The 12,558-nt window shown below is 35.2% G+C and overlaps 1 protein-coding gene across 1 annotated transcript in view; it reads left to right on the plus strand.

The window, feature by feature from the left end:
- The window catches only part of PPP6C (protein phosphatase 6 catalytic subunit), a 32,958-nt gene that overhangs the window by 18,340 nt on the left and 2,060 nt on the right, over positions 1-12,558 (plus strand). Inside the window, exons 3-5 of the mRNA XM_081281949.1 lie at positions 5,546-5,611; positions 7,025-7,166; positions 12,364-12,443. Coding sequence (XP_081138075.1) covers positions 5,546-5,611; positions 7,025-7,166; positions 12,364-12,443 — 288 coding nt within the window. The remainder of the gene's footprint in view (positions 1-5,545; positions 5,612-7,024; positions 7,167-12,363; positions 12,444-12,558) is intronic.

A 12,558-nucleotide genomic window follows, 5' to 3' on the forward strand; every position in this document is an offset into this window, starting at 1 on the left:
TTTACAATTCTTGCTAACATTTCTTTGTTTTGATGTTAACAGTGTGCTTTTCTGTACTGTCAATGTCAGATTGTTTCAATCATGTTAGATAAGTTTTTAGAAAGTGAAACAGAGACTATGAAAAACTAAAGAATTAGCCCAAATTACACAGCCACTAAGGGGTAGAACTGAGATTTGAAACACCCTGTTGCATATTTTATTTGAAGAACTATCACCCAACTGTGAACGTTGTTTCTCTTATACTTGATTCCTAAAAATACTTGCTAATCAAAACTATGGGATTTGAGCTTCTGAACAGCTACTGACAAATTAAGTCAGATGTAGGATATATCCTTTGCGTCTTGCACAGTTGCCTAACCCCTTGGGCCAGTTTAAGAATTGCAAGATTCAGTTGAGTATGAATGAACATGTTGGCAATAAGTAGTGCTGACAAACCTTGAATCAGTGTAATCCAGGGAGGAGATTACAGACTTCAGAATTAGACACAGTTTGACTTTGGCTGCATACTAACTATTTAAGAAGCCACATCAGCTAGCACACAGATTCCTTAAGTGTGGCCTACAGACCCTTTGCAGGTGGTCCAGAAGTAATGGAGGGTAAAATTGTTGGTGCCTCAGCAAGAAATGAGAGAGTGGCACTGGACTCTGCTGGCTGTCATTATTATCTTCACCAGCATACATGTACAGTAAAATAAAATATCAATTTATGCATGTCCTTGATGAAGCAAGAAGTATTGATTTTATTAACTCTCAACCCTTGAATGTGTACATCTTTAGGCTTTGCTGTGTGATATAGTGGGAAGTATGCCTAAAGCATATTTGCTATATACTGAGGAAAGATGATTTCACTCAAGGCAAAGTACTTGTGTACTCTTTTTGGTTTTTTTGGTTCTTGAGTATATATGTTTTACTGAAAAAAATCATTCATAAATTAACATAAAAATGTACAAACACATGAATTAATGACAGAATTATTTCAGTGAAAAATATTTTTAAAAACATCTTTAGATTTCATTGCAGAAATGTATCCCTGGCACCTCTTAAAACATAAGAGCAAGCTCAAAAAAATGTTGTGCAGTCCTTTTTAAATTGCACACTGGTTTTTACTTAATAGACCAAATGACAGACTATGGTTATTCAGACTTGGGTATTTGGCAGCCATTTTTGCAGAAGTGAAGAGAGTAAGTTTAGTCATTTCAAAGGAAGCAATTGACTATGTTTGTTGCCAATGACAATATTTGAATTTATTTATGAGAAATTGGAGTTTTAGAGAATTTGAGTCTGCTATCATGAAGCTCACAGTTTCTGATACTTTTAAAGACTTTCTTGATGACATAAGTTGAAATGTGTTTGAATTTATGATCCTTCTGCCTCAGCCTTCCAAGGCATTGGGATTACAGATGTGCCCCAACCACCATGTGCCTGGCAATGACAAGTGGTGATATTAACAAATGTAGTGTAGGGTTTTTTTTGTTGTTGTTGTTGTTTTGTTTTTGGTACTAGGGATTTGAATCTAGAGGTGGTTAACTGAGCCTTATGCCCAGTCCCTCACTTTTTAAATTTTTTTTTTTTAAGTTATGGATGGACATGATACCTTTATTTATTTATATGTGATGCTGAGGATCAAACCCAGTGCCTCACTCATGCTAAGTAAGCACTTTACCACTGAGCCACAATCCCAGCCCCATGCCCAGCCCTTTTAAGTTTTTGAGAGAGGGTCTTGCTAAGTTGCTTAGGGCCTCTCTAAGTTGCTGAGGCTGGCTTGAACTAGTGATCCTCTGCCTCATCTTCCCAAGTCATTGGAATTACAGGCATGTTCTACAGTTGGGCCAAATGTAGTTTTTTGAAGATATTTAATGAAATGTTATTTCCGTCTTCCAAATGACCAGTGTAACCATTCACTGAAAGCTTAAGCGATGCCAGTCTAACAGTGTATGAATATACCACTACAGCCAAGTGATGGTATGTTTTCAGATTCATTTAGGGATGGTTTTAGTTTTCACATTGTGATTAATTTTATTAAGCTGCCACTTGTTGAATTTTGGTATAATATTAAAAGAATATGCACAATTATCTGAAAATGTTAGCAAATACTTCTCCCTTCTATAACTACATATTTGTGTGAAGCTGGATTTTCTTCATATACTTTAATCAGTATGTTCCAACAGATTGTAGAGGCAGGTCTCATTAAATAGCTAATTTTGGAAAACACAGTTTACTTTTATTAAAACATTACGATTCAATGGGCTATTTATTTATTTATTTATTGTGATACTATGGTACTAGCTCTACCACTGAACTACATTGTCAGCCATTTTATTTTATTTTATTTTTGAGACAGGGCCTCACTAAGACCCAAGCTGGTCTGGCACTTGCAATTCTCTTACCTCCCCTTCCTTAGTTACTGAGATTACAGGAGTGTACCACCATGCCTAGCTAAGGGTTTTTCTCATTATCAGCTTTTATTTCTAACATGTTATATATCAATTTGTACTGGCTACATAAAGTAAAGCTTTTTTCTGGACTTCTACATTTTAAGACTATGAATAAATCTTAGAAACAGAAAGCTTAAGAAGTACTGAACTGGGCTGGGTTTGTGGTTCAGTGGTAGAGTACTCACCTGGCATGTGTGAGGCATTGAGTTCAATCCTCAGCACCACATAAAAATAAATAAATGAAATAAAGTTTTTTTTGGTGTTTATTGATAACTATAAAAAAGAAAAAAAAGTACTAAGCTGCTTGGCTGTTTTCTTGCCTCTGATGATGGAATAAAATTTGCTTCTTGATATTGTTTTTGGTTTAAAATGAGAACATTTATAGTGTGTCAAAGATATGAAAATCATAGTTTATTTGTGAAATGATGAGATGGGCTTCCAGTAATATGGGATGAAGGTTATTGTCTGAAAGTATTCACACTAAATATTCATTATATTAATGAAGTTTGGAAAAAATTTAAAATATGGGGTAAGAATTGTGGGTCAGGGCTGGGGATGTGGCTCAAGCGGTAGCGTGCTCGCCTTGCATGCGTGCGGCCCGGGTTCGATCCTCAGCACCACATACAAACAAAGATGTTGTGTCCGCCGAAAATAAAAAATAAATATTAAAAAAAAAAAAAAAGAATTGTGGGTCACAGAAACAAAATATTTAATTACCTATTATATAGAAGGTAAATGGAAACTTAGAAAGCTTTTGTTCAGGACAGGTTTTTTCCCCCCACCCCAATAGCTTTCATATATTTATTTATAATTTTTTTTAATGTGGTGCTGAGGATTGAACCCAGTGCCTCATGCATGTGAGGCAAGCACTCAACCACTGAGCTACCACCCTAACCCCCAGGAACAGGTTTCTAAAAACATCAATAGAAAAGTTTAACAACACTGTCCCTGCTGAGGTACTATGGATCGAACCCAGGGGCACTCTACCATTGAGCAATAAACCTAGTCCTTTTTATTCTTATTTTGAGACAGTCTTGCTAAGTTTTCTAGGCTGACCTGGAACTTGCAATCCACCTGCCTTGGCCTCCCAAATTGCTGGGATTCAAGCTTGGGCCTCTGTGCCTGGATTTCTCAATACTTTTATGAAAGCAACTGACTCATAAAATTTACCATATTCCCTTTCTTGCACTGGGCATGCACATATTCACTGTGTTTTTGCATAGTAAAATTTACATTTTAGACTTAGCTTTGTGTTCCACATTTTTCCTTAATCATTTTTCCATTTTGCTTCATAGTTTTCATCATAATTCCTATTCATGACTGTATAAAGTCCTTGAGTTGGTAGATCATAATTAGAATATTCCTTTATGTTAGTCATGAAGGTTATTTCTTTTGATTATAAGTGATGTCATTAAAATATATTTACATAGCATTTGATACATATTTTTTCCCCTTTAGTATGTTGTCATAGAAGTAGAATTACTAGGCCAGAGTTGATGGACATGTTAATAGGCTTTGGAATGTTTCAACAGATTGTTTTCTAAAAAGTTGAGCCTGGTGTAATGGTGCATGCTTGTAGGCTCAGCACTCTGGAGGATTGCTTGAGCCCAGGAGTTCACAGTAGCCTGGGCAATGTAGCAAAGCATTGTCTCAAAGAAAGAAAGAAAGAAAAAGAAAAAACATAATAAATATTTACTATAGGAAGTTGTATATATGTATATATGTACAAGGTTTACTGGTTTTATGTGATACATGGTATACAAACTATGTATGCTTCTGTAGGCTGGAAGTATATTCCTTATATAGAGAGGGACTCCACATAGTAGAAAGGAACAGTAAATATTTTGAACAAATAATTATATACCATTTGACTGAGTTAAGTGGTTGTTTATTTACTTGCTAATTTTAAGATGACAAATTTTATATTCCTGGAAGTTTATTTTTAAAAATCTGAACAGTAAGCACTTTAGACTTATAAAACATTATAGATGTTTAAATTTCAGTTTTGTTCAATGGTCTATGATTTCTGTACTGTTTTAAGTGTTACAAGGTTAAGAGATAATCTTGCTCTTGAGTGTAAAGGATATTGGGTTGGAAATTATTAGTTGTATTGGTACAAAATGTTACAGTCAATTCACTTACTGCAAAATCCTTTTACCAGAAAAAATGTGAGGTTTTCTATATAAATTAGAATTAGGATAATCTAGTTGACAGAAGTTTACCAAATACACAGTTTGTCTATTACCAATTTTCAGTCAAATAGAATATAGTGAAATATGTAATTCTTTTTAACTTGTTATTGAGAAGATTATTCATGGCTGTGAACCCAGAAAGTACACCACTCTAATATAATAGTGTCCAGGAACGTAGTTCCATTTGCTTTACACGACACTGTGAAGTATCACATAAATTTGTTTTTTTGGGGAAAAAAAAAGTTCTTACCCATTTGTCTCCTTATTTTTTATCTAATTAAAATGGATGCTCAATATGGGCAGAGTGCTTAAGATTAGCTTTTTGAGAAGTTAGGTAACTAATAAATTATTTCAACATTCTTAGATGAAGATGTATGAAATAAATTTGTGAGGGAGGCCTATATATTAATGATCTAGAGATGACTTTATGGTAATTGTGAGTTTTGTGTAGGGTTTTTGGTTTGTTTGACAAGGCTTGGAAATTGTATACTTGGCAGTTTGGCTTATACTTTGTTGTTGTTGTTGTTGTTTTTTGGTACCAGGGATTGAACTCAGGGGCACTCAATCACTGAGCCACATTCCCAGCCCTATTTTGTATTTTATTTAGAGACAGGATCTCACTGAGTTGCTTAGTGCCTTGCTGCTGCTTTGAACTCATGATTCTTGTGTCTCAGCCTCCCAAGCTGCTGGGATCACAGGCATGCGCCACTGCACCCGGCCTTGGTTTATGCTTTATTTCTTCTTACAAATGTAAATATTTAGAATCCTCTTAATAATTTTTCCACCTTTTTTATTGGTACATTACAGTTGTACACAATGATGGGATTTATTGTTACAAATACTGCTTCATTATTCTCAATTTATTATTTTACTCCTTATCAGGAACTTATAACCAGCATATTTTGCCTTTCTTTTATAGTTTTATGACCTTTGTGAACTATTCAGAACTGGAGGTCAGGTTCCTGACACAAACTACATATTTATGGTATGTAAACACCAGTAAAATTAAGGGCTTATTTAAAATGGAAAGGATCTGACTTATTGCATGTAAATTGCATAACTGCATTTTCTTGTGACAGCTTCTATTTAAATACATGAAAAGATGATTCTGTATTTATCTAAATTTTGCTATATCTTCTAGTTGAGAACTGCTTTTTGTAAACCACTGTACATATGGGGCTGAGTTGTAGCTGTCATAACAGGCAGAAAAATAGCCTCGAACCACTGGTTTTAGTCATCATCTTCAAATACCATTATTTTATCAAACTTTTTGAGCATTCATTTTTTCTTACTAATGTATGAATAGAGGAATATATACAAATATGGTTTTGTGTTCTGTACTTTTCCTAATATACATTTGCTTCCATGGTTTGTGTTTGCTTAATTATCTTTTTCAGTGTAATGTTATTGTTGAATTTTTACTGAATCCTTATTTTATATCATTTCTTCTGGAAATTTCTGGGTCATCTTTATATTCTCTTAGCTGTTTTCCTATTGGTGTCATATTTGCCCAAGTTGGACATTAATGGGAAGTTGTGTCATCCATCATGTGTGATCATTAGATACCAGTACAGTCTAGGATGATACTTGTTTTTGCATACAAAACAAAACAATTTTTAAATAGGCAACTCTTTGGATACAATTGAAGTTGATTTTTTAAAATTTTTTTTAAGAGAGGGTGAGAGAGAGAGAGAGAGAGAGAGAGAGAGAGAGAATTTTTTTAAATATATATATATATATTTTTTTTTGGTTTTCGGCGGACACAACATCTTTGTTTTGTATGTGGTGCTGAGGATCGAACCTGGACTGCACACATGCACACTGCTTGAGCAATATCCCCAGCCCCTTGAAGTTGATTTTTAAAATTAAAAATTAATTAAAACAATTTTTACTCAGATAAGAAAGGATGAAAAAATGATGGTTTTACAGGGAAAATCCTTGAGAAAATTGGACAGCAAATTTCTGTAGGCCTCTTCTTGAATAAGTGTAGCAGAAACATTTAGGAGAATCAGCTTTTACTTCCATTTGAATTTTTTGCAGACACAATTTCCAAATGATTTTGTGTATAACTCTTCATTGTTATTAAGGACTATGTCTCGGGGCTGGGAATGTGGCTCAAGCGGTAGCGCGCTCGCCTGGCATGCGTGCGACCCGGGTTCTATCCTCAGCACCACATACCAACAAAGATGTTGTGTCCGCCGAGAACTAAAAAATAAATATTAAAAATTCTCTCTCTCTCTCTCTCTCTCTCTCTCTCTCTCTCTCTCTCTCTCTCTCTCCTCTCTCACTCTCTCTTTAAAAAAAAGGACTATGTCTCTGAGTGTGTACACTTTAATATAATTTTGAAAAACTTTTGTGGCTACTGTGTTGCTTGTAACTGTGAATTTTTACTTTACAGGGTGATTTTGTAGACAGAGGTTACTATAGTTTGGAGACCTTCACTTACCTTCTTGCACTAAAGGCTAAATGGCCTGATCGTATTACACTTTTACGAGGAAATCATGAGAGTAGACAGATAACACAGGTGTATGGATTTTATGGTAAGACCATTTATTTCACTGATTCTGAATATTATTTTACTTTTGGAAAAAAAGCTACAGGAGTCATACATGTGCTTCCCCCCATTCCCCCTTTACTTCGTTACTCCTTAACTTTCCCATTTCCCCCAGTCAACTGAAAATTTTGTTATAGAGAGAAGACCTCTGTTAAATTTTTGGTGTATACATTTTTCTGAGTCAGTGTGAGGGTGCAGTCTTAAGTTGGCCTCATTTGGATCACCCAGTTGCTTGTTAAAAATGTAGATTGCTGGGCTGGGGATGTGGCTCAAGTGGTAGCGCGCTCGCCTGGCATGCGCAGGGCACTGGGTTCGATCCTCAGCACCACATAAAAATAAAATAAAGATATTGTGTCCACCTAAAACTAAAAAATAAATATAAGAAAAAAAAATATATATAGATTGCTGGGCTCAGTGGTAGAGAGCTTGCCTAGCAGATGGGAGGCACTCGGTTTGATCCTCAGCGCCACTAAAAAATAAGTAAATAAAATAAAGGTATAAAGAAAGCCCCAATAAAATGAAAAAAATATATAGCTTGCTGGGTTCCATGTCAAGCTTAATCATCAAAATCTTTTGCAGTAGGAACCTAGAATCTACTAATGGTTTGAGGGCTCACTTTTTTTTTTTTTAGTTATATTTTATTTATTTTTTTAATGTGGCTCTCAGCCACATTTTAATATTAAGAAATTTGAAAATATTAATTTCAGAACCTTTAAGTCTCAGATTTCATAGACACATGTGTATGTATATATTTTTTGTTTGTTTTTGTAGTGTTGGGATTGAACCCAGGCCTTGCATGTGCTTGACAAGCACTCTACAACTGAGCTACATCCCCAGATCTTATTTTAATTTTTATATGTATTTCATATATGTATATATAATATATATGTTTTAGTTCTAATTAGTTATTATATTTTGAATTATCTTAAGTTTGTTGTTGTTGTTTTGGATTTTTTTGATAGTGGGGATTGAACCCAGGGCCTAAAACTTAGTAGTCAAATATTTTGCCACTGAGCTGCATAGCCAGCCCTTTTAATTTTTTTTTGTACTGGCAATTGAACTCAGGGATACTCAATCACATCCCCAGCCCTATTTTGTATTTTTATTTAGAGACACTTAGTTGCTTAGCGCCTTATTGTTGCTGAGGCTGGCTTTGAACCCATGATCCTCCTGTGTCAGCCTCCTGAGCCATGGGGATTACAGGTGTGTGCCACTACACTGGGCTCAAAAATTTTTATGTTTGACACAGGATCCTGTTGCCTAGGCTGGCCTCAAACTTGTAATTCTCCTGCCTCAACCTCCCTAGTTGCTGGAATTACAAGCATATACCACCATGCCTGGCTTCTAAATAATGTTTTAATATTATTCATGAAATTACACGATTAATATTTGTCTCCTTTATATGACATTTCTTAATATTTATTTTTTAGTTATAGATGGGCATAATACCTTTATTTTATTTTATTTTTATTTATTTATTTTTTTAATATTTATTTATTTTTTAGTTCTCGGCGGTCACAACATCTTTGTTTGTATGTGGTGCTGAGGATCGAACCCGGGCCGCACGCATGTCAGGCGAGCGCGCTACCGCTTGAGCCACATCCCCAGCCCCCTTTTATTTTATTTTTATATGTTGCTGAGGATCGAACCCAGTGCCTCATGCATGCTAGGCCAGCACTCTACCACTGAGCCACAACCCCATTCCCTATATGACTTATTTTGATATTTCATTTAAACGTACCCTACCTATACTATTTGAATAAAAGTTAACGAGTCTTTTGTGAAATAATCAACATTTTGGAATGTGTTAGGTCAGTAAAGCAAGACTAATATAAATTCTGAGGAATGTATTATTAGATGATTTCATTATTGTGTGGACATCATTATTAAGATTGACTACTGAGACCAGATGTGGTGGCACATGCCTGTAATCCCAGAGGTTTGGGAGGCTGAGGTAGGAGGATCGAAAGTTCAAAGTCACCTTCAGCAACTTAGCGAGGCCCTGAGCAACTTAGACCCTGTCTCAATATATAAAAGAAGGCTGAGGATGTGACTAGTGCCCCCACCCCCACCCCTTGCCCCTGCCAAACAAAAAGATGGCTACTGAGTAGAAGTTGATATAATCTTATCAGACTGTAGTTGCATATGTGGTCTTGTGTATAACTGTGTGTGTGTGTGTGTGTGTATGTGTATACACACATACACATAATACATAAAATGTAATGTTACATATAAGGCTAGTAAATATAACACATATAAGAGTCATGTTGTATATAATATAAAGTTGTATACTTTACATTATCCCTCCTTATCTGAAATACTTGGGACCAGAAGTGTTTTAGATTTCAAATTTTTTGGATCTTGGATATTTATATATACATAATGGGACAAAAATCTTAGGAATGAGACCCAAATCTAAACCCAGAATTCATTTACATTTTGTGTATACTTTATACACATAGACTGAAGGTAATTTTATAGGATATAGGTTGAGCATCCAAAATCCAAAAGTCTGAAATTTAAAATAATTAACCTAAGATCTGAAACTTCTAGTACTATCATGACACTCAAAAGTGTCAGATTTGGGAGTGTTTTGAATTCCAAATTTTCAGATCAGGGATGTTCAACCAGTAAACTCTATTCAAATATTCCAAAATTGAAAAAAAAAAAGACTACAAAATCTGAAACATTTTTGTTTCTAAACTTTTTTTTTTGGTGCTGGGGATTATATCCAGGGGTACTTTACTGCTGAGCTACATCCCTAGCCCTTTTTACTTTTTAATTTTGATATAAATTCTGAGGCTGGCCTCAAACTTGGGATCCTTCTGCCTCACTCCCTAGTTGCAGAGATTCCAGTTATGTGCCACTTCCAGCTTATTCCAAGCATTTCTGATAAGGCCTACCAAACCTGTATTTTTATGCACCTTTTTTTTTTTTTGTGGTGGGGAGCAGATACTGGTGATTGAACTCAGGGGCACTCGACCACTAAGCCACATCCCCAGCCCTATTTTATTTAGAAACAGTGTCACTGCATTGCTTAGTACCTCGCCTTTGCTGAGGTTGGCTTTGAACTTGTGATCCTCCTGCCTCAGCCTCCTGAGCCTCTGGGATTACAATTGTGCGCCACTGCACTTGGCTATGTTCATGTTTTGAGACCTGTCATGTGAGGTCCAGTGTGGAATTTTCAAAAAGTCTGGGATTTTAGAGTATTTAAGATTTCAGATTTTTAAATTAGGGATGGTCTATCTGTATATATATATTTATATATTGTATAATATATTATGTATGTAAGACCATTTACATATACATACACACACATAATCTCATGTATATATATATATATTTATATACACACATACATACACATATATATGTATGAAACAATTGTATATATGTGTGTGCATATATGTGTATAGATGTAAAATTGTGCTATAGAACCTGACTAGTGTTCATCATCAAGCAAAAGAGTTTAGGGAAAAAGGGAGGGGAGGACATGTTAGTCAACATGTTTTGTGTGGGGAAAATGACAGCACAGTCTGCTATTTAACTTTTTTGTTTCCAAAGCTATGTTCATCTAGTGGGTTTTATGGTTTTGTTTCATAAAAGGAAGTCCAGTAGCTCCTCAGAAAGGAGATAATTTGAATGGTCATGGAATTTACTTAAATCTGGTGTTACTTAAAAAGAGGTATATACCCTGTTAACTACATAGAAGTATATACCCTGTTAACTACATAGACTTTAACATTGAGTTAAAGTCATATATGGCTATTATTTATATTGGCTGCTCAGTTCACACTGATGAACATACACTGGGCAATTTTATGAACTTTGTTTGAAGATTAAAAATACATGGCTCCTATAACCCACTTGAATCTAATGTATGAAATATGATATGTCAAGAGCTTTGTAATGTTTTGAACAACCAATAAAAAATTTTAAAAAATTTTATATATGAAAGTAATATACATTTAAAAATTATTATGGGAAATTTGCAAAATATGCAATGAAGAAATAAAAATAATCCATAGTTTCATCACATAGGAGAGAAATTATTAGCTTTTTGGTATTTCAAAAATATTCAGTCTTTTATAAAAAAAAAAAAATACTTGGCTCCTTCCTGCAAACTGATCTCCATGGTAGAGCTCTCTCATGATAAGTTTGCATAAGGATCTTACTTTACATAGATAAATTAGGAAATTATGAGGATTGACCATAAACCGCAGGCTTCTGTTTTGTATCATTTTCAGCTGCACTTAAGGAAATAGTGGTATGTCTATTTTTATTTCAAAATTAAGGTAGAAGCCAGCCGTGCACAGTGGTGCACACCTGTAATCCCAGAGGCTCAGGAGGCTGAGACAAGAGGATCGCAAGTTCAGAACCAGCCTCAGCAAAAAGCGAGGTGCTAGGCAACTCAGTGAGACCCTGTCTGTAAATAAAATATACAAAATAGGGCTGGGAATGTGGCTTAGTGGCTGAATGCCCCTGAGTTCAATCCCTGTCCCTCCCCCAGCCGAAAAAATTAAAGTAGAAGCCAAACAGCAGAACTTCTCTGGTGTTACTTAAAAGAAAAGAGGTATATACCCTGTTAACTACATAGACATCAGAGAGAATGGTCAACTGGGAATATGTGAGGACCTGATTGATAGTTTGTCCCTAGTGATGACTACAGATGTACCTACTGTACGTCAGGTACTCAGTTGCACAGTTTATAATCTCAGGAAAGATAACTTATGCCATTGAAATGTTGAGATAGCAGTTCCTCATGCTCATATAAATAAAGGTCCTATAATTTGTTTGATTATCTCCTGGCGTAAGTCCCATTAAATAAATGTATCTATTTGATGAATTGCCTCATATTAACATAACTGCCCAGTGCATGTATTTTGGATGGCATGAAATTAATAGTTAGCTTTCTGATGATAGCATTTTGGCTAATTTAGCTACTTAGGGCTATTCCTGGAGTGAAAAGCAGAACCCTTTCCTCAGGACATGTATATTTAGACACTAGTCTTCTTTTAGCTTTCTGAGGAGGGCCTATTAGGGTTAAATATGTTTCATAATTTTCTGTCCTAGTCTAAGCCAAATTTCTATTATACTGAATGCTGCTCCAGTATTAGATATATTGTTTATTTTTATTGGCAGATTCAGAACTTCATTAATTATACTTTTTTTTTTTTCCACAGATGAGTGCCAAACCAAATATGGAAATGCTAATGCTTGGAGATACTGTACCAAAGTTTTTGATATGCTCACAGTAGCAGCTGTAAGTTTACATGATTCTTCTTAAAACTTGTCAGGCACAGGGATGCATGCCTGTAATCCCAGTAACTCTGGAGCCTTCAGCAGGGGAAATTCAAGGCCATCTTTGGCGATTCAGC

Source organism: Spermophilus citellus, assembly GCF_964194105.1.
Source record: "Spermophilus citellus genome assembly, chromosome: 2".
In the NCBI taxonomy this organism is placed as follows: domain Eukaryota; kingdom Metazoa; phylum Chordata; class Mammalia; order Rodentia; family Sciuridae; genus Spermophilus; species Spermophilus citellus.